The sequence below is a fragment of the Cynocephalus volans genome, chromosome 15 (assembly GCF_027409185.1).
Source record: "Cynocephalus volans isolate mCynVol1 chromosome 15, mCynVol1.pri, whole genome shotgun sequence".
NCBI lineage: Eukaryota > Metazoa > Chordata > Mammalia > Dermoptera > Cynocephalidae > Cynocephalus > Cynocephalus volans.
Window position 1 is genome coordinate 24,852,647 of NC_084474.1, and position 21,351 is coordinate 24,873,997.

General features: G+C 38.0%; 1 protein-coding gene across 1 annotated transcript in view; it reads right to left on the bottom strand.

Moving 5' to 3' along the window:
• The window catches only part of CPA6 (carboxypeptidase A6), a 314,542-nt gene that overhangs the window by 190,711 nt on the left and 102,480 nt on the right, over nt 1–21,351 (bottom strand). Inside the window, exon 2 of the mRNA XM_063080149.1 lies at nt 4,847–4,922. Coding sequence (XP_062936219.1) covers nt 4,847–4,922 — 76 coding nt within the window. The remainder of the gene's footprint in view (nt 1–4,846; nt 4,923–21,351) is intronic.

Sequence of the window (21,351 nt, forward strand, 5' to 3'; positions counted from 1 at the left end):
TCTTCCTCAGAAGTTCCCTAATCAATTAAACTGTCCAGTTGGATGTTTGAGTTTATAAGCTCCCAGGGATGGCAGGTATTTCAAAGCTCCTATAGGTGCAGGTGTATGACCTGGTAGCACAGCAAGGAGCATGAGAGAAGACAGCAGCCAACTACAGCACAGTGTTGGGGAGGCAGCGAGGCAGGTCCACCCAGGATGGCAGCAGCAAAATTCACACACAAAGCAATGGAGAAGGGATGGAGCCTTCCTCGTCAAGTGCAGTTTTCTTCCATGGAATTTTATGACTCTTGGGATGTCACTTAACACCTGACAAACCACCTAATATTTTTGAGGTTGTGTTCAAGTTTGAAAAAAATAAACTTTTGGATAATCAGGACAGTTTCCTATCCTATAGCTCTCTAGTAAGAAAACTGGAAACAGAAATGTCAATTTTTCTTTTAACAGAGATATATAAATTTTATAATAGAAACTTTGTGATCTCACAAAAAGCCATTTCTATTCTTTCTGAACACAGAGAATTTGTAGAGAAATACAGGCAGAACATGGTGTTCAAACTCTAATTTTACTTACCTGCAAACTTCCCTTTCCATCATGACTTTATTTAAATCATGGATATGCTCTTAATTAACAATTTAATTGGTTGGTGCTTTCTCAGTCCAGTTCTCTGGGGGTATGGTTTTCTGTTTAACTTTCTTGTTTTAATTCTTCAGCAAAACCATAAAATTTAATTAGGAAAGTAACCAGCTTTGTAACAGCAGTTCCATGTCTAATTAGTGATGCTTCAACCATATTTGCTCAGATTCCATTCAACACTGCACATACATTCCACATTCATGTTTCAGATAAGACATTGTGAGTTTATAGCCTAATCATGTGGTCCAATCACTTCACTTTCCCTAAGATGTTTGGTTACAATCAGTGACATCAGGAAATTAACTTCAAGCATTCATATATGAAACTGAGAGCCAAAGGCCAAGATGTAACTGGTTATCTTCCTGTGTGTAGAAGTTTTCTATTGCCATGGAACAAATTACTGCAAATTTAGCAACTTAAAACAATACCCATTTATTATCTCACAGTTCTATAAGTCAGAAGTCCAGGCACAGGTGGCTGGATTGTCTTTTCAGGGGGTCGATGGGCTAAAATCAAGGTGTCTATAGGACTGCATTCTCATCTGGACCCCAGGGTCCTCTGCCAAGCTTATGTAGTTGTGGCAGAACCCAGTTCCTTGTGGTTGTAGAATTGATGTCTCCATGTCCTTGCTCTCTATCACCTGGGACTGTTCTCACCCTCTAGAAGTCACGGGCATTTCTTGCTGCATGGCTCCCAAGGACAGTTCTCAACATAGCAGCATGTGAACTGCTTTCTTTGAGAAACAGGAGCACTTTTCTGACTTCTTCCTCTGTAACAGCTGGAAGAAAGTCTTTGCATTTAAAGGGCTCATGTGATTAAGCCAGGCCCAACCCAGGTAATGTCCCTTTTGCCATATAAGGTAACATGATTGAGGGAATAACTACCCCTTCATATCCACAGGCCCTACCCACACTCAGAGGAGTGATTATGCAGGGCCTGTACAGGGGGCAGAAGTCTTGGGTCTGTCTTATAATTCTACCTACCATACAGCTTTAGGCAACTAAAGGCTTCCTGGCAAACTCTCCTCCTTGCCCCTGGAGGCACTGCACAGGGTATGTAAAGAAGCTGCTACCAATGGCCCCAATTCTGTCCTGTCAGCTCCACAGGGCAGAAGATGACAGACAGTCATATTCTTTCTTCTCTGCAGGCTGCTCTCTCTGCCTGGCCAGAATTGCTGCTTTCCATAGTGCAAATGGATCACTTGGTAAAATCATTTGAATTTAAAATGACATCAAGGTAACATGATGCTTTTAGACAGAGTTTATCTAAGTTTAATACTTCAAACTTCAGGAGCTGGCCAGTTAGCTCAGTTGGGTAGAGCGTGGTGATAACACCAGGGTCCAGGGTTCAATCCCTGTACCAGCCAGCAGCTAAAGAAAGGGGGAAAAAAAAAAACCTTCAAACTTCAGCCCAATAAAACTACTTCTTTAGTGAAAGGAAGTGAGTAGAAAACATTTAACAGAGCATGCCTGAAAATGCTGTCTTTAGAAAGGGCTGTTTGCGAAATTGGCCCTTGGCTGCCATTTGGGAACTTGGATTTCAAGAGGGCTCCCACCACCCTGATAAGAGTGGCTCAATGTGCCTCAGCTGTTTGTGCAAACAATGTGTCATGCTGAACACCTACTTTCCTTTGGGGAGTCTAGAATTTTGGTATGTGCTAGGTGGAGGGTGCCCATACTACCAGGCCCCAATAAAATCCTTGGGCAAGAGTTTTTAATGAGCTTCTCTGGAAGATAACACTACATGTGCATTGTCACAACTTGTTGTGGGGGGAATTAGGAGCATCTTGAGTGACTCCAGTAGGAGAGGACTCTTGGAAGACTGTGCCTGGTTTCCCCTGGACTTCACCTCATGCACCTTTTCCCTTTGCTGACTTTGCTTTGTGTCCCTTTGCTATAATAAATCATAGCTGTGAGTAGGACTCTGTGCTGAGTCCTCCTGTGAATCACTGAAACTGGGGGTGGTCTTGGCGACCCCCTACTCTAGGAATAAAGTAAAGAAGCAGATGATAACACTCACATTCAGAGTCTAGGCTCCCTGCCCTGCAAACTTGGCCTTAATTCTCTCCATTGTGAAGATGATCAGAGTAAACAGACTAGAAGCAAGAGGCAGGCCTCATAGGGTCCTGGCGGGCTTGGCACTGGCCTGGATGCATGTTCCAGTTCCACACTATGACCTGGGCAAGTTCCTTAACCTCTGAGTGTGTCTCTCAGTTTCTTCATCTGTAAAATAGCAATAATAATAGTACCCACTTCATAGGATGGGTAAAATGAGGCAGTTTATAGAAAGCAGGTAGCAGCGTGACTGGCTCATACTGACTGAGGGGGGCTGGTTGTGATTCTCCGTGGAGTGGAGTCACTAGAGCATCGTCCGTGTTCTAATATTAACCCCCGTTCCTCCCGTCACTCTGCTTCCTGCTTTCCTCACCAGCCCCCTTTCCTTCCCTTCTCTCAGTTGGCCGCCAAGCAAGTTTAAATCCAAACCATTTCCACCCCCAGTTTACAACCTTTCCTTAAGGACAAAATGAAAACAATCCACAATCCGAATGAAAGTTTCTCCTTAAATACTGAACGGTCATCGCTCAACCTGTCTATGCTCAACATCTTTTGGTTGCATCTATGGTAATGATTTCTGAGAGGTTATTAACTCTTTAGTCTTCACAGATGTAATTTTATTGCTTTTGATTATGGTAAGTGATCATTACACATGTAACTGTGATTTTACGTGTATACTTTGTAAGGTCTAGCACGTAAATAGATTCACAAATTGGAAAAAAAAATCCTTTGAGAAATGCTTTGTTCCAATGTTTGGTTTGAGATAGCTGTCCTCTAAGACACTGGACTCCAAAGTGAAAAGTGGCTATTTCATTTTTCCAGTCATATATTTAAACACGATTTCAATGGAGACAGAAAATTCTACTCAAAAGTTGCTTTGCTTGTTTGCAGCTAAGTCCTGGACTATTTGGATAGTGTTCAGAAGCTACTATTGAAAAGAGCATCACGGGCTTGATGATCACATGTGACCAGAAGAGGGTCAACGTCAGCACCACAGAAGCAGAGATTCTTCCAAGGAGGAGAGGGGGCTTAGAAAATGCCCAGTGAGCACAGTTGCTCTGGCACTGGGTAAAATAACACCATGGGGGGTGCACTTCTGTGTCCTCACTCTGGGCCCCTGTGATGAGACACTGTGCTTGAACTGGACGCTGCGTGTGTGGGGGCTGGGAAAGAGGAGGAAGAAAGGGCATCAATAAAGTTCAAAACCTCATTTGCAAACACATTTAATATCTGAAGGGAAGATGCCAAAGAGAAAAATCAGACTGTAAATAAAAGACCGAAAGTTTGGTAGTTACAAATATCTCTAGAAGCCACCAATTTTGTCCCACCTCCCTCACCCCCTAAAACTTTCTTCTGGTAGGATTGTACTTCCATTGTCTTGGAAAAATAAGTTTCTATCCCATGTTAGAGACTAATGAGAACCCTCTGGGAATTTGCTTTGCTATCCATTAAAATGAAGCCTAAAACACCACATAGTGAATAGGCTTGCTTCTCTTTGGGTAGGCATGGAAAAGAGCCAGTTGCCACACTTCTCATCATAACTTTCTAGTTAAAGCTAACACTCAGTTATACGCAGTGATGGGGAGATGAGAACCTCTCTAACTCCAAAATCCATAAAATTCTTCCAATATCGAATAATCAGAGCCTTCAACCTTTGCTCACAGAACTCTCTTATCAGACCCACTGAAACATAGCAAAATTAATTAACTTGAATTTCTAGCTTTTATTCTCAACTCACTTCTGCTTAAAGTTTTAATTAGAAGGAAAGTAACTAGATGATAAACGGAAAGATCTCAAAAGAAAAGCGAAGCTCTGGGAAACCATAAACTAAATTCACTCATTCACTAAAGAAACAAACAAACATTTACTGAGCTTCTAGGATATTCCAGATACTCATTGGGAATACAACAATGAACACAAACTCTCATGAAGCTTACATTCTAAGGAGACGGACCATAAATGAACTAGTGAATAGATAACTTGTGAGACAGATATTTTTTGAGCAGCCTTCACTTACTTAAGTGAGCTTTTAAAGGATAGTTCTCTCTTAGCCTTTATTTCCCCAGCTAATTAATTCCAGTTATTCAACTCCAGTCATCAAAGCTCTGTAGACACATTACAAGTGTAATTCCACAGTGAGCGAGTGGATGTTCCATTACCTTAAGTTGGTGATATATTTTCTTCAGTGCATATGCTTCCTCTTCTGTTTTGGGAATAAGTCTTATCACCTTATCACTGTAAGAAAGGGGAAAAAAGGTGATATTTATTTTTCAAAAATAAAAATATCAGCCATCTCTTACCTCTTAAGAAGCTGCTTTTGCATTTAAGAAGAAAAACAGCAGAACTTTTCACTGACTAACATTTTATCCAGTTTTGTTATTCTCTGATTGCACTGGTCTTTTTTCCCTGTCTTAAAACTATTTGGTATTTCATCAGCTTTTCAAGATTAAGCACTTACATTTAACAGTATAAATGCAAGAACAGCCCAAAAACATAGGAACAGTGGCGACAAGGAGCAGGAACTTTCTTGAATAGTTCAGACCATATACCAAGAAAGAAAATTTCTGATGAAAATTGTTTTTTTTATTTTAACTTAATGCTGAAAAGAAACATGACTTTCAGTGAGAGGACATGTGAAATCCATACACTATGGAAGGCTTCTGGTTTGGATTTTTCCCACATGGAGAACAGTAAAGAAAAACCCATCTCTATGGGCATCTTATTTCTTTAGTACAGAATTTCCCAACTGGCATGTGGGCCAAACAGGAGGGCCACCAGCAGTTTACAGGTGTACCATGAGATACTGATAGCTGTAAAACTTTTAGAGTGATATAAATTCAAAACTAATGTTTACAACAATTAACATTTGAAACCAGATGAAATTATATTTGAACACGCTGTAAGGCTTTTTCTGTAAAGGTCTTGAATTGCCTAGGATGACTTGAGGTGTTGTTCTGTCTGCCAGAGTGTTCTCCATGGGGGTGACTCCTCTCCCAGGTGTGCCAGACAGGTATCAGCTTCTAGGTGTGTCATGATGAAGACAGGTTGGGGAGCATAGCTCTAGCATATAATAATCACAACTGTTCAGTGTGTTTTGCATAGAGTAGATGCTTATTATGTATTTATTAAGGGTTTGGCATAAAGGAGATTGCTGAGAATTGGCCTCCAGAATAAATACAAGGAAAAGCTAAGTGAATAAAGCACAATAGGAATGAATACTTCCATAATTCGCTATAGCACTTTACAATGACTAAAGATAAAGCACAATATTATTAATAGCGTATGTACGTAAAGCAGAGAACAAAAACTATGAGTTCACCCACAACTATCTCTCCACCCCAAAGGTATGCCAGGAATAAGAATGAAATTTGCATGCTTTCCCATGGTTTTACTACTTAGATGATTAGCAGTTTCCAAGACGAGGTAAATCTAATACAGAGGGCATCAAATTCTCAGGCAGACTTCTGGGTTTGTCGGGCAATAACTTTTTTTAGGGCTGTGTGTTCATTTACAATCACTTTCGCTTTCTTATCTCAAATGGTCCTGTTATACCTTCTTTAGGTCTATCAATTAAAAGGCCCTTGGCTTGCTGACAATAACTTAGTATGTTTTAGGCACTACTTTTCGAGATAGCTTTGCAGTTTTGAAGTTCTCAAAATCACAAAAAACAACCTCTCAGTATCAATGTCACGAAGTCCATATTTCTGGAAAGTAGAAGGAAAAAATCATCAAGAAACTCTATAACTATAAATACAACCTTTGGAATTTAAACAAAATCATGTCTCTTCCCATTGCATTTCTGGTGCACATTCCTCTGACCTTTGTTTCTCCTGAATTCATCATACCCTGGCCTCTCCCACCTGACCCAATATAATTCTTGGCAGGGAAAGAAAACTCGGCTGGGTGATATGGCTCTTTTTGATGGATGGATCTCTTGACAGCTTGCTGAAAAACACCTCCATCTGGGGCCCTGTCAGCTCCTCAAGAGTGCAAAGAAAGCAATCTGTAGCTATTTTACAGCCATGAGAAGTTTTTGTTTTTTTTAAAGATGGATAATTCAACCTGGCAATCGGTTCCTCTTCTGAGAGTACAGGATATAAAGGAACCACTCCTGGGATTATTTAACCCTGAAAGTGATTGCTCAAACCCAGTTTTGTCATTTTTATCACGAAAAGTTCACTTCATCCCAGCCTTCAGAAATTCTCAGGTGGGACTTTAGAAATGTGTTTATTACTGTTTATTTACTCATCAAAGAGCAGAGAATAAAAGCTATCTACAAAAACCCATAAAACATTGTACATTCTTGCAAATCAATAAAATATATTAACGGAATAACCAGTATTACATTCAGCATTTAAAACCACATGGGCCCAAATCCCCCGTTTGTTTCACCAAACAAAAAATTTACTCTCCCCAAATCTGACAGTCTTTCGTGAAGTGGTGAATAATAATTTGGTTCTACAAACAGGGAGGTTTCAGGTAGTAAAGTATCTACTGGAACTTAGAAAGAAAAACTAGCTGTGCACAACTATCAAAGAAGGTGAGTTGAGAGGTTTTAAAAAAATAATTTATCAGTTTTTTATTTTTGACTGTTAGGTAGCAATATCAGTTTAAGACCCCTTGGCCACACTTTGGGATTAAGATGAGAGAATGAAATAAGTGAATATGGGTCACGGTTAGAGAGACTACTTACTGGGCTGGTTATCCACTCATGTAGACATGTGTTTGAGAAACAGATTATTTCTGATTCAAGCAACCTATATAAAGTTGTACAAAGAAAGATAGCATAGGTATTTTTAACTATAGTTAAAGGATGTAGAGACAGCAGGATATCCCAGATAACTAATCTCTCAGGAATTATTAATACTTATTCACTCTTGATATACTTACATATTGTCCCTTTGCCTTCCTTATAGGACAAATGAGGTTATGTTACTATGATGACAGCATCAAGTTTGGTTATGAGTTTGGTTAATAATGCTGATGTACAGTAACAACCAATTAATGAGACAACAGTAAATAAATTTAATCAATTCAGAAAGGTTATTAAATGCCTAATGAGAATGTATTCACTTAGAGAGAATTTGGCAAGGGAACACAATCTCTAACTCTTTATAGTTCGTCTGGGTCTCAGTTTCCCTGTTGCAGTGAGGGATGATCTCCCAGTTGCCTTTCATTCTAAAGTTCCGAGACCGTGTTGTTTGGGTGTAATGCCTACCGTATTTACTGCTATGGGGCATCTTTGTTTTCTCAGCAACTTGAAAGTCCTTCTGTCCTCCTGTTGAAAGACGTAGATGTGAAGCTCTAGATCTTTCCTTGTGGCTCTCGGCATGACCTTGCACTACCAATTTCATTATTAAACTCAAAATTTCTTTGTAAGTTACAGAACTAGTTTAAGAATCTGTGCTAGTAAAAACTAAAATATTACACAGCACCTGAAATAATAAAGTTCCCCTCCCTGTTCTCTGCCAATCCCAAACCTTCTATCTTTCCCAGGAGCCATTGTTAATGGTTTCTTGTGTATCACTGCAGACTCTTCTTTGCACTTATGCGCACACAGCATTTGTTTTATGACACTAATTTGCTTTTATTTTTCATTTATTATGTTGGCTTTAAAATACCATCTTTGAAATAAATAACAATTTTATATGTTAATATTTTATTTTGGAGTTATGCTTATATTCATAAGAAAAAATGAACTGTTTATAAAGCTACTTAAAAATAATGCTCTTTTAAATCACCTTCATCTGATTTTGGTATCAGCATTATGTTAACCTCATGAAATTAACTGGGATGTTTTCCACCTTTGTAATATGCTCTGACAATTTGAATAACACAGAAATTATATTTCTGATTGTTTTGTAAACACATCCATAACATTTTTCAAATGAGACCTTCTCTCCCCTTTATTTAGTAGTTACAGGTTAGATATTTACTTTTGAAAGTCTTTTGTGGTTATTAGTTTATTTGGTTTTTCTGGGCTTTTTGAGTTCATTTTGGTAATTGCATTTCCTAGAACACCATCCACTTATTTATATAAATACACTAATACAAACTATTAATTAAAACTTAAGATACCTTATATTTTAAGAAGTCTTGTCTTTATCTGTAGCTTTCTCCTCTCTATATCCTAATGTCATTTGTGAGTTTTTTTAAATTCCTTAATCAGACTTTCCAAAGATTTTATTTTACTGTTTTAAGAAATTATTTTGTTTTGTTGATCAATTGTTTCTTTTTGTGTATATATCATTAGTTTCTGCTTCTATCTTTATTAATCTCATACTTATTTCTTTGGGTCCACTTTATGATTCATGTTTAATATGTGATAGTCTCATTAATGTTCAGATTTAATAGCTGACAATTTCAGTGTTTAGTCTCTCTTTACTAAAGAGTTAGTTTGAAGAACATTAAAAAATATCAAGTGGTGAGATGCATTTGGGGGGCTTGGGAAGATTTATTTTTGTTACTGCTTTATCATCTTAAGGTAGGGGAAAGTGGCTGACAATTTCTAATTCACAGATGTTATTGCATTGACGTTTACGGCATAATATGTATTCAGTTTTTACAAATAGTTCATGAATATTTGAAAGAATGTATGTTTTTCTTGTATGGATATAAAGTTCTATATTTACCTATTAAGCATGTTAATTATGTTATTTTCATCTTCTCTGTCCTTATTTTTGTCCAGTGAATTTGACAATTTTTGAGACAATTTAACATACCTAACTATGATTTGGGGTTTGTCAGTTTACTTTTGAATTTTAAAACCTTTGATTCATGTATTTTGACAGTATGTAGCTATATATGAGTATAAGAGCATGACTACTGTATCTTCTGGATAGAATGAAACTTTTATTCATATAAATTTTCTTAAACAAAATCCTTCTTTGGCTCATTTAATGCTCTTTACCCTGAATTCCATTTTTCCCAATATGATTGCCACTCCTGCTTTCTTTTTGCTTGCTTTGCACAATTTGCCTCTTATGCTTTTTCCAGATGTGTCTTGTCTCTTGCAAACATCATAATGATACGTTAAACTTAAAAAATCCAGTAAAAGAGTTCCTGTATTTTAACTGGAGAATTTTACTTACCCACATTCATTTTTCAGAACCTCTAGAGACACAATTTAACTAGGTGTAGTAGGTAGCACTTGTGTTGCCCTTCACAAGGTATCAGAAGAGATGACTGTAGTGGATGCTTTTGGCTGCTCCTCCAAATCCATTTTCCCTTCTTAAATGGGACTCTGACTCCACTCAGATATTAATCCTATCTGCAAATCAGGATTGTGTCTTGATTAGCCAGTCAGAGCTTGGATATCCCCTGGAAACTTGTTAGTATGGAGGCAGGCATGTGTGATTGGCCTAATCAAACTTAAGGGAAGGATTATTATTCTATGGCAGATGTGGGGGAGATTCACTCTCTTGTAGAATGTAAACAAGGAAATGTGTAATCCTGTTTGCCACTTGTAATCGTGAAGGGGGTTATTTTAGGATGAAGTGGATTCACCCTAAGCTCACTGTGGACTGTTTGGTAGAGAGACAGAGAGAACATGGGTCTACAACAGTCTTGTTGAATCAACCAACAGCTGGACTTCCTGTAATACAATATAATAAATTTCTTTATTATGTAGGCCAGTTTGAGTCAGGCTTTCCCACTTGTAACCAAAAACACCCTGCACAGTAACAGTAATTTTACTTAGTTTGGCTATTTTTAGAGGACCAGACAAGAGAAACCAATAGAATAACTAAATGCACTGTTAAATCAGTCTTCACAGGTAGGAATATACATACTGGCATTCTTTATTTCCTCCCCAAATCCTCTCTAAAACACCTCTTTAATTTTGATAGCAGCTTAAAAAACTGTGTGCTTTTAGAAGGAAAGATTTAGGGTACTCCATAGCTAAGACTCATCTCATATTCTCAAGGAAAATAGGACAGTTTAAAATATTTGTTGAACTTTCTGAAAGCTTGTATGCTGTGGAAAAGTTAATAATAGGATGTTCACTTACTTTAAAAAAATTGTATCCCTGAGCACAAAGAAATCCATTAGGCAATTCCTTCTAGAAAAGTTAATGTTCACATGTAAATTCTATATTATAAAGTGGTTGGGTCTCAGAGCTGTATTTCCTTTGTTGAAATATTGTGTTTTGGTGCACATGAAAAATTTGATTAAAAAGCAATAAATAAGAGACAACTTGGCAGAGCATACTCTAGAGAGCTAAATGGATTCTCTTTTCTTTGGTTATGGTTTATAGTTGCAATATAAAGAACTCAGAACATGAAGAATCTCCCTGTGGCAGTTTGCTTAGGACATGAAGATTTAGCTTTCACTCATGGATTAAAGTTAGGCAGAAGTGATGACTTTATTTATTTCAGTTTTTTAATAGAACCCCCCCCCCTCACAGTCTTCAAAAGCTTTACTGATGTACTCACTTATAACAGAAATTTTCTCAAGAGTTGGAACACCTATTGTGGTATCTCACATGTATTAGGTGATCAATAAACAATTGCTGAATTGAATTGAAATTGGCTTTTTGTAAACCACATTATGTTTTAAATGCCCCGAAACTAGCCTCCATTGTAAGCTCTGAGAATTTCCTCTTCTCTCATCAGCACAGGTCAGAGAGAAAAAAAACAAACAAACAAACAAAAACAAAAACCACTAACATAATCTTGCCATTAAATCACTTTCTTACAGTAGTATAAGAAATCCAAAAGACTCTGAACGATAAATGCTGGTGAGGTTGCGGAGAAAAAGGAACTCTCATACGTTGTTGGTGGGACTGCAAAATGGTGCAGCCTCTATGGAAAATGATATGGAGGTTCCTCAAACAATTGCAGATAGATCTGCCATATGACCCAGCTATCCCACTGCTGGGAATACACCCAGAGGAATGGAAATCATCAAGTCGAAGGTATACCTGTTCCCCAATGTTCATCACAGCACTCTTTACAATAGCCAAGAGTTGGAACCAGCCCAAATGTCCATCATCGGATGAGTGGAAACGGAAAATGTGGTATATCTACACAATGGAATACTACTCAGCTATAAAAACGAATGAAATACTGCCATTTGCAACAACATGGATGGACCTTGAGAGAATTATATTAAGTAAAACAAGTCAGGCACAGAAAGAGAAATACCACATGTTCTCACTTATTGGTGGGAGCTAAAAATAAATAAATAAATAAATTCACACACACACACACAAAAAACCTGGGGGGGGGTGGAAGAAAACATAACAACTACAATTCCTTGAAGTTGATATGACAAGCAAACAGAAAGGACATTGTTGGGTGGGAGTGGGGAGAAGGAGGAGGGAGGGGGGTTTTGGTAATGGGCCACAATAATCAACCACATTGTATATCGACAAAATCAAATTAAGAAAAAAAAATAAAGAAATCACTACTTACTTAAATCACTACTATACAGTAGTATATTATCTTCACTATGCCTCAAGATCTTGCTATAGATTGTGTCAAATCGTTATATCATACCTCAATTTAGCCCTTTCTTGTAGTATTTAAGAACAGGACTCAATCCAAGGAAAATGTTACCACAATGGAGAACAAACTATTCATTCAACAGATACCCGTGAAGCAATTACTACATGTAAGTGTCTGGTGGGGAGGAAAAGGGAAAGAACAAAGCATAAGAGAAGAACTTTCAAAGATATATAATCTAGTTGAGAACACTAGACAAATAATACTTTGTATTATTATTGTAATACAAGGTAGCATGTGGTAAGTGTTTCACAATTACATAGAAAATATGTATACAAAAGGTTAAGCTGGAGTGATCAGAGAAGACCATAGGGAAGGACTTTGATACTTGAAACTAAGATTTGGGGCCCAGGGGATTGATGGTTATCAACATACATTAGTTTAGTGGTTTTGAAATTTGAGTGTGCCTGAGATTCATCTGGGAATCTATCTGCCAGTATAATTTGTTGGACTAGATACCCTGAAATCTCCTTATAGTACAAAGCACTTAGCAATGCCAGAATGTGTATGTGTGTACGGGTTGTATCCTTTATATGCATAGGTAGGGTGGTAATGGAGTAAGGGAAATCCTGAGGCCCAAAATAATGAGGAAAGCTAATACTTGGGCCAGTGGTTACCCTGACTGGGGAGCATCTTGATAGTCCACGATGCCCTAGAATCTGAGCAAGGTGCAAATTCAGACCAGAGATGCTCACCATAAAGTCTTAAAAATAACAATCTCAGTGAAAAGATGACTAGAAAAAAATGCCTGGTGAAAGGACAGAGTGGGGAACTTGTCTGTCTTGGACTTGGCTCTGGACAGAGATGAATAATACAGTCACCACTGAGAATTTAAAGCCATACTCTAGCCTTCTAGTAGGGTTAGGAATGAAATTCAAACTACCTATGTGGTCCCCAAATCTCCAAGCTAAGAATTTGTGTTAAAGCAGCCTTCTGATTGGGAGTTTTCTGTAGTCCCATACTGTAGTGTGTTGCTCAGATCACCCCCTGCAGAACCAAGGCATTCATTCTCCTAGCTGCAAAGTGCTGCCAGCTGATGGCTCACAGTGGAGTTCATCTTAAGCAACGGCCTTCAGCTTCACCCAGGATGAAGACTACTCACTAGGGGCAGCCCACATGTAAACACTAGTTTATGCTGAGGCACAAAGGCCTGGCCCCCTTGCTTTAATCTGAGATGTTGCTGAAGGGCCAACCCAGCTGTAGAGTTTCCCGTGAAATCTGTTGTAATTGCACTGCAGTTCAAGCCTCCCTCTGTCCTCAGCTTTCTTCATTCCCTGATAGATGTTATGTGAGAGCACTCCCCAATGGAAAAAGTGCCTCCATGGAAACTTCCCTTTCAGAGTCTGTTTCCTGGAGGACCTTGACCTCTGACACATCCTCTCCCTAGGTTTCTAGAAGAACAAATGCAAATCATTTCTGGAGGAATCCATCTTAAAACCAGACCTCAAAGAACTCCCACAAATTAAGTTTCAACAAATATAAGCTCATTATCAAAAATTATAAAGCACTTCATAAAATAAGCCACTATGAGCAAAAGTCGGTAGACACAACAAAGAGCAGAATTAGACCCATAGAGCCTCCTGATGTTGAAGCATTCAAATAGAACAAAGGCTAGAAAAGTTTTTCTGTAGAGAGCCAGATGGTAGATGTTTCAGGTCTACAGTCCATACAGACTCTATCACCACTACTCAATTCTGCCATTGTAGGGTAAAAGCAACCAAGATAATATGAAACAAATGGGTTTGGCTGAGTTTCAATGAAACATTATTTACAAAAACAATTTGGAGTGGATTTGGTTGGGCTGGATTTACCCTGTGGACCATAGCTAGCCAACCCGTGAGATGGATTATAAATATATCTATTTAATATTCTAAGGAAATAAAGGAGGGGATCCATAATATGACTAAACCAGGGACTATAAAATGATCAAACTAAGTGTACAGAATTAAATCATATAATAAGAAAAATTAGAAACTTGATGGACAAATTTAATAGCAGGTTAGATGCAACTGAAGAACAATTACTGAATCAGACAGTGTATCTAAAGAAATTATTGAAAATGCAGTATAGAGAGAAACAGTTATATAGAAACTGAGGCATGTAAGCTTGAGTGGGACAGTCTTTTCTGTTTCTAATCTGTAAACATCATACTCAGCAGTAAAGTGCTTAAAGCTTTTCTTTGAAATAAAAAATAAGTGAAGGATGCTATGATCATTTCTATTCAACAGAATTACTGCAATAAGAACAAAACATAAAAGGTAGAAAAATTGAAAAGAAGAAACAAAATTGCCAGTTTTCACAGATGATATGATTAAATACATTAAAAAAGTTAAAAAATCTACAATTATATAATTAGTGAGAGAATATATAATTAAAGTTCAAAAGTCATTTGAATTTCTATAAATTAGCCACAAACAGAAAATATTATGTAAAAATATACCTCTCACAAAAATATAAGGTAAATAGCAATTCATATAACAAAAGATATACAAGTTATTTGGGCTGGCTGGTCAGCTTAGTTGGTTAAAGCACAGCCTTGTAACATTAAGGTCAAAGGTTTGAATCCCTGTACTGGCCAGCAGCCAGAAAAAAAAATGATATACAAATTACTTACAGAGGAAATTACAAAATTTGATTAAAATACATTAAAGAGGACCTAAACAGACAGAGAAACACACTAGTCCACATATTAGAAAGTAACACTGTAAAGATGTCAGTTATCCCAAAATTTATAGATTCAATGCAATTGCAATCAAAATTTCAACTTTTTTTTAATGGACTTGGACAAACTGAATCTAAAGTATAATGGAAGAGTAAAGGGTCAGGAAGAGGCAAAGCCCTCCTGAAGGAGGAAAATAAAGTGAGCAACTCCTTGTCCTGTGAAATATTAAAACTCATTATAAAGCTATTGTAATTAAGACTGTGGAATTGGCATGAGGATAGACAAATAGACCAGAAGCAGATCCTCACTTACTGGGAAAATTGATCAATGACAGAGGTAGAACTGTAGACCAGTGGGGAAAGGATGGGCCCTTTAATAAATAGAACCAGGACAACTGGTTATCCATGTAGGAAAAAAATTAACTTAGGCCTTTATCACATAAACACACACACACACACACACATTGAGTCAAGATGGATTAAGAATCTAACATTACACTTGATACCAGAGAAATATAAAGAATTATTAGAGAGTATTATAAACAACTGTACACCAACGAATATGAAAACCTGGAGGAAATGGATACATTTCTGGACACGTGCAAACTACCAAGACTGAACTAAGAAGAAATAGAAAACCTGAACAGACCAATAATAAGCAACAAGATTAAAGCAGTAATCAGCAGTTTACCAACAAAGAAAAGCCCAGGACTGGATGGCTTTACAGCTGAATTCTATCAAATCTTTAAAGAGGAATTAATACCAATTCTCAAACTATTCCAAAAAGTTGAAACAGAAGCCATTCTCTCAAACTCATTCTATGAGGCCAGCATCACTCTGATACCAAAACCAGACAAATATACAACAAAAAAAGAAAATTGTGGGCCAATATCCTTGAGGAACATAGATGCAAAAATCCTCAACAAAATATTAACAATCAGAATACAGCAACACATCAAAAAAAGTACACACCATGATTAAGTGGGATTCACATCCCAAGGAGATGAGGATGTTTCAACATATGCAAGTCAGTAAATGTGATACACCACATCAACAAAAACATGGACAAAAACCATATGGTTACCTCAAGAGAAGAAAAAGCATTCAACAAAATTCAACATCCCTTCATGATAAAGACTCTCAGCAAACTAGGTATAGAAAGAAATAAGCTCAACACAATAAAAGCCATATACAACAAATCAATTGCTAATATCAGCCTAAACAAGTACAGAACAAGGATTCCCACTCTCATCACTCCTATTTAACATAGTATTGGAAGTACTAGCCAGAGCAATCAGGCAAGGGAAAGAAATAAAGGGCATCCAGATTGGAAAGGACAAAGTCAAACTGTCTCAGTTTGCAGACAACATGATCTTATATATAGGAAAACCTAAAGACTCCACCAAAAAACTTTTAGAGCTGATTAACAATTTCAGTAATGTTGGAGGATACAAGATCAACACTCCAAAATCAATAGCATTTTACACCCCAGTAACAAACTAGCAGAAAAAGAAATCAAGAAAGCAAGGCCATTTACAATACTTGCCAAAAAAAAAAAAAAAAAAAGAAACCCTCAAGGAATCAATTTAACCAAGGAGGTAAAAGATCTCTACAATGAGAACTACAAAACACTACTGAAAGAAATCAAAGAGGACACAAAAAGGTGGAAAGACATACCATGCTCTTGGGTGGGAAGAATTAACATCATGAAAATGTCCATACCACCCAAAGTGATCTATAGATTCAATGCAATCCCCATTAAAGTGCCAATGACATTCTTCACAAAAATAGAAAAAACAATCCTAACATTAATATGGAACAACAAAAGACCCCAAATAGCCAAAACAATCCAGAGCAAAAAATAAAGCTGGAGGCATAACACTACTTGACTTCAAATTATATTATAAAGTTATTATAACCAAAACAGCATGGTACTGGCATAAAAATATACACTTGCACCAGTGGAACAGAATGGAAAACCCAGGAATCAATTCACATACTTACAGCCAACTGATCTTTGACAAAGCCAAGAAGAACACACATTAGTGAATGACTGCCTCTTCAATAAATGGTGCTGGGAGAATTGGATGTTCATATACAGAAGAATACTTGATAAGATACTTGACAAGTATCTCTCACCATATATCAAAATCAATTCAAAATGGATTAAAGACTTAAATATAAGACCTCAAGTCATAAAACTACTAAAAGAAAACACGGGGGAAGCATTCCAGGAGCCAGGACTGGGCAAAGACTTAAGACCCCAAAAGCACAAGCAACAAAAGGAAAAAATAAACAAATGGAATTGCATTACCATACCTATAGGTGAGGTTGCGTTGTTACCCTAGTTCTTTCACACACCCCCCATCCTCCACAATCACACACCCACTTCTCAGAATAAAGATAAAACTTTCCTCCATCCTGTATCTTACTATGGCACATTGCTCTGTGGGTGAAAAATTCTCAGGGGTATCAAATAAAGCAATTAAACGAGGTACCATAAGCCCATGGTGGGACTTCATTCCTTTCTCTGTCATCACATCTTATCGTATTATATATCACATATTATTAAGTATGGCATTAAAAACAGGATGGGAAAGTCTGCATTCTGACATGTTACAGAGTAAGGAGCAGGGCAATGACAATGTACACCTAACAATTCGCTTCTTCCATCTCCTTTAACAGTAAAACGCCTTGCTCCTAAAGGTGAGTCCCCTAATGGTAAACAAAGAGAGAACTGGCAACAAAAATACTGAAGATCATGGCATGTATTTCATTGAGGCAACAAACTTATGGCAGAGCTTGTATCTTATCTACTCATATACCCTAGAATTCAACTTAAGTACGAAAAGGGTGGTGGAGATTCTGTGTATTCACACAAAGTATGAATTGAAAGATGAAGGCCCACCTTCCTGATAGAAAGGTGATTTGGCTGACTGGTTTGCCAGAGAAGTTTGCCTTTGCCAATTAGATGATATAACACAGTTTCCTAAATGAGCTATATATGCAACTTCAAGATTTATGGAGAAAATTATATTTTAAAGCAGGTGATAATACCTTTTTGTTAAATAATATTGTGTTGGAATAGATGTAATGATATCAATAATATTTCAATTTTTCCAAGACTTCTGATGATATCAAGTTAAACAAAAATGGGTAAGGGATACATCGTTTCCAAATTTCTTTCAGGGAGACATGAGCAGACAAATCGATTTGGGAAATCACTTCCTCGGCTAACAGGGCTGGTTTCCACTTCTCTCTCCGAGAAGATGGCAACTCTTCAGACTCTGCAAGTCCCCTTGGAGGTGTGGATTTGTGAGGAGAAGCTCCAGGGAGGGAAGAAAGACATTCTTGTTGAATGTGAGAAAGGATCTATTGAGTGAAGCAAGATGTTTGTTCACGTAACAAATATTTATCACTGGCGTTTTTCTAGGTACTGGAGATACAGCAATGAATAAGGCAGGATGTTTTCTGTGGTCATGTAGCTTATGTGTGAGTGGGGGACACAGGTAACAAGTCAACAAGTTAACATCATTTCAGTTAGTGATGAGGACTATGAATAAGACAATAGGTAACTTGACGGTAACCGAGGTGGGAGGTGCTATTTCCGACTGGGTGGTCAAGGAAGTGTCCTGTGAATCAACTTTCAATTAAAACCTGAATGGTAAAGAGCCAGCAGGGGAAGATTCGAGGGAACAGTGCTTTAAGCAAAGGAAACACAAGTGCAAAGGCCCTGGGTTGGGACACGGTTGGCCTGTTTGAGGACAGAGAGACAGTACGTGTGTATGTTGCTGAGAGTGGAAAGAGGGGTGCTGGGCAGGGAGGCAGGGGAGGATCACGTGATGGGAGTGTGGTTTTTATGCTCAGTGCAATGGAAGCTGTTAGAGGTTTTAATCAGGCGAATGATATCTGATTTATAGTTTTAAAACTCAGTCTGGTTGCCATGTAGAGAATGGACTATAGGGAAAGGGATGAGGAAGGGGAAGGTAGGGTGGCCAGTTAGGTGATGATTGCTACAGCTTAGAAGTGACTTGTCTAAAGAGGTGGGGGCGAGGTCCAGGCTATCCTAGAGGTAGAGCCAGCAGGACTCTGCTGAATTTATACTATTTTTACAAGCAAAGGACAGTCTGGGAGAGGAATCACAGAGCACTTTTATGTTCTGGCCATTAACTGAGATTGAGAAGACTGGAGCCAGGTTTGGTGGGAAATATCAAGCTCCTTTTCCTTTTAAGGCATGTTAAATTTGAGACAGTGAGACAGCGATACAGTGGTCTTAAGGAGTCACTGCAAATATGAATTTGGGGCTAGTAAGGATTAAATTGTGTCCCCCAAATTTTACATATTAGAAACTTGATCTCCATTGTAACTTTTGAGGGTGGGAAGTCCTATTATGGTAATTGAAAGATGGGGCCTTGAAGAGGTGATTAAGTTGATGGTTTAATGGTGGTTGTGGGTGTGGTTCTGAGAGTTTTAAATGGAGAGCAAATGAGGGGTTCTCTCTCTGCTCTGCCATTTTCTGCCATGTGAGACCCCTGCATCACTGAAGGCACCACCAAGGAAGACCCTTGCCAGATGTGTTCCCTGGACTTTGGGCTTCCCAGCCTCTGAAACTGTAAGGAATAAATTTCATTTCCTTACAAATTACCCAGTTCTGTGTATTTTGTTATAAGCAACAGAAATGGACTAATACGAGGCTTAGCAGGAAGTTAGGGCTGGAGGTATAAATTTAGGGGTCATCAACATATGGCTGGTATTCAAACCGTGATGCTCATTTCACTTGTATATCCTGTGTCCTGCGTAGACTTTTTAGAGAATAGATGAAATACTAGAAAAAGGATTTAAATCTAGAGATTGTTTGCTAGCCTTTCTCTTTTCTTAGTTATTTCTCTATTCTGTTTTGTAAAACTAGGATTTGTATTTTCAGCAGAAATCACATGAAGAATTAAAGAGTTGGGTAGAGAACAGCGTAGCTGCCGAGTCATTAGACATACCTCGTGCACAGAATGCTGTTTTGGGATAACACTCCCTCCTCCCAACTTAGCTCCAAATTCAAGTGTTGAACAGGTGGAACCTAAATCACATCTGGAGCCCTCACTACAAAGGATTTTGGGTTTTCATAGCCTCTGCTGGTCAAAAAGGCACACAGGAGGAAGATGGAAAAGTGCTGAATAAGCCAATCCAGTGTCTGCCAGTAGAGATTTTACGAATTTTTACTAGAAAATTTTCGTGCAGAATTTTGTTTTTCCTCTGGTGTGTTAAAGGGATAAAACAGCTACAGAAAGCTGTGGAAAAGCTCCCCTGGAAGCTGTGAGCCAGATTTCTAAATTAGCCTTTTGTTAACCCAAAATAAGAGTTGATTAAAATGACTTTAAGAACAGAACTGGGGGATATCATCAATGGAAATGAGGAAACAAACCAGGGCCTGTTTATAGTCTTGCCAAATGTGTTTCTCAGTTCGAGGATTTTCTTTTTTGATGATTCTAATTTGATTTGGGAAAGGAATTTTTTAAAAAAAGATCGGTACACACACACACACTGTAGTGGGAGAGTGGTCTTTACATTTTTGGAGGTGACTGTTTTACCTCTTAGTAGATGTGCAATTAACATAGAATGCAAAATTAGAGGTGCAGTCATTGATTTTTTTTCATGCATAGAACCTTTTTTTTTTTTTTTTTTTTTTTAAATTTTATTTTGTCGATATACATTGTAGCTGATTAATGCTCCCCATCACCAAAACCTCCCTCCCTTCTCCCTCCCCCCTCCCCCCCAACAATGTCCTTTCTGTTTGTTTGTTGTATCAACTTCAAATAATTGTGGTTGTTATATCTTCTTCCCCCCCCCCCCCGGTTTGTGTGTGTATGTGTGTATGTGTGTGTGTGAATTTATATATTAATTTTTAGCTCCCTCCAATAAGTGAGAACATGTGGTATTTCTCTTTCTGTGCCTGACTTGTTTCACTTAATATAATTCTCTCGAGGTCCATCCATGTTGTTGCAAATGGCAGTATTTCATTAGTTTTTATAGCTGAGTAGTATTCCATTGTGTAGATGTACCACATTTTCCGTATCCACTCATCTGATGATGGGCATTTGGGCTGGTTCCAACTCTTAGCTATTGTAAAGAGTGCTGCGATGAACATTGGGGAACAGGTATACCTTCGACTTGATGATTTCCATTCCTCCGGGTATATTCCCAACAGTGGGATGGCTGGGTCGTATGGTAGATCTATTTGCAATTGTTTAAGGAACCTCCATACCATTTTCCATAGAGGCTGCACCATTTTGCAGTCCCACCAACAATGTATGAGAGTTCCTTTTTCTCCGCAACCTCGCCAGCATTTATCGTTCAGAGTCTTTTGGATTTTAGCCATCCTAACTGGGGTTAGATGGTATCTCAATGTGATTTTGATTTGCATTTCCCGGATGCTGAGTGATGTTGAGCATTTTTTCATATGTCTGTTGGCCATTTGGATATCTTCCTTAGAGAAATGCCTACTTAGC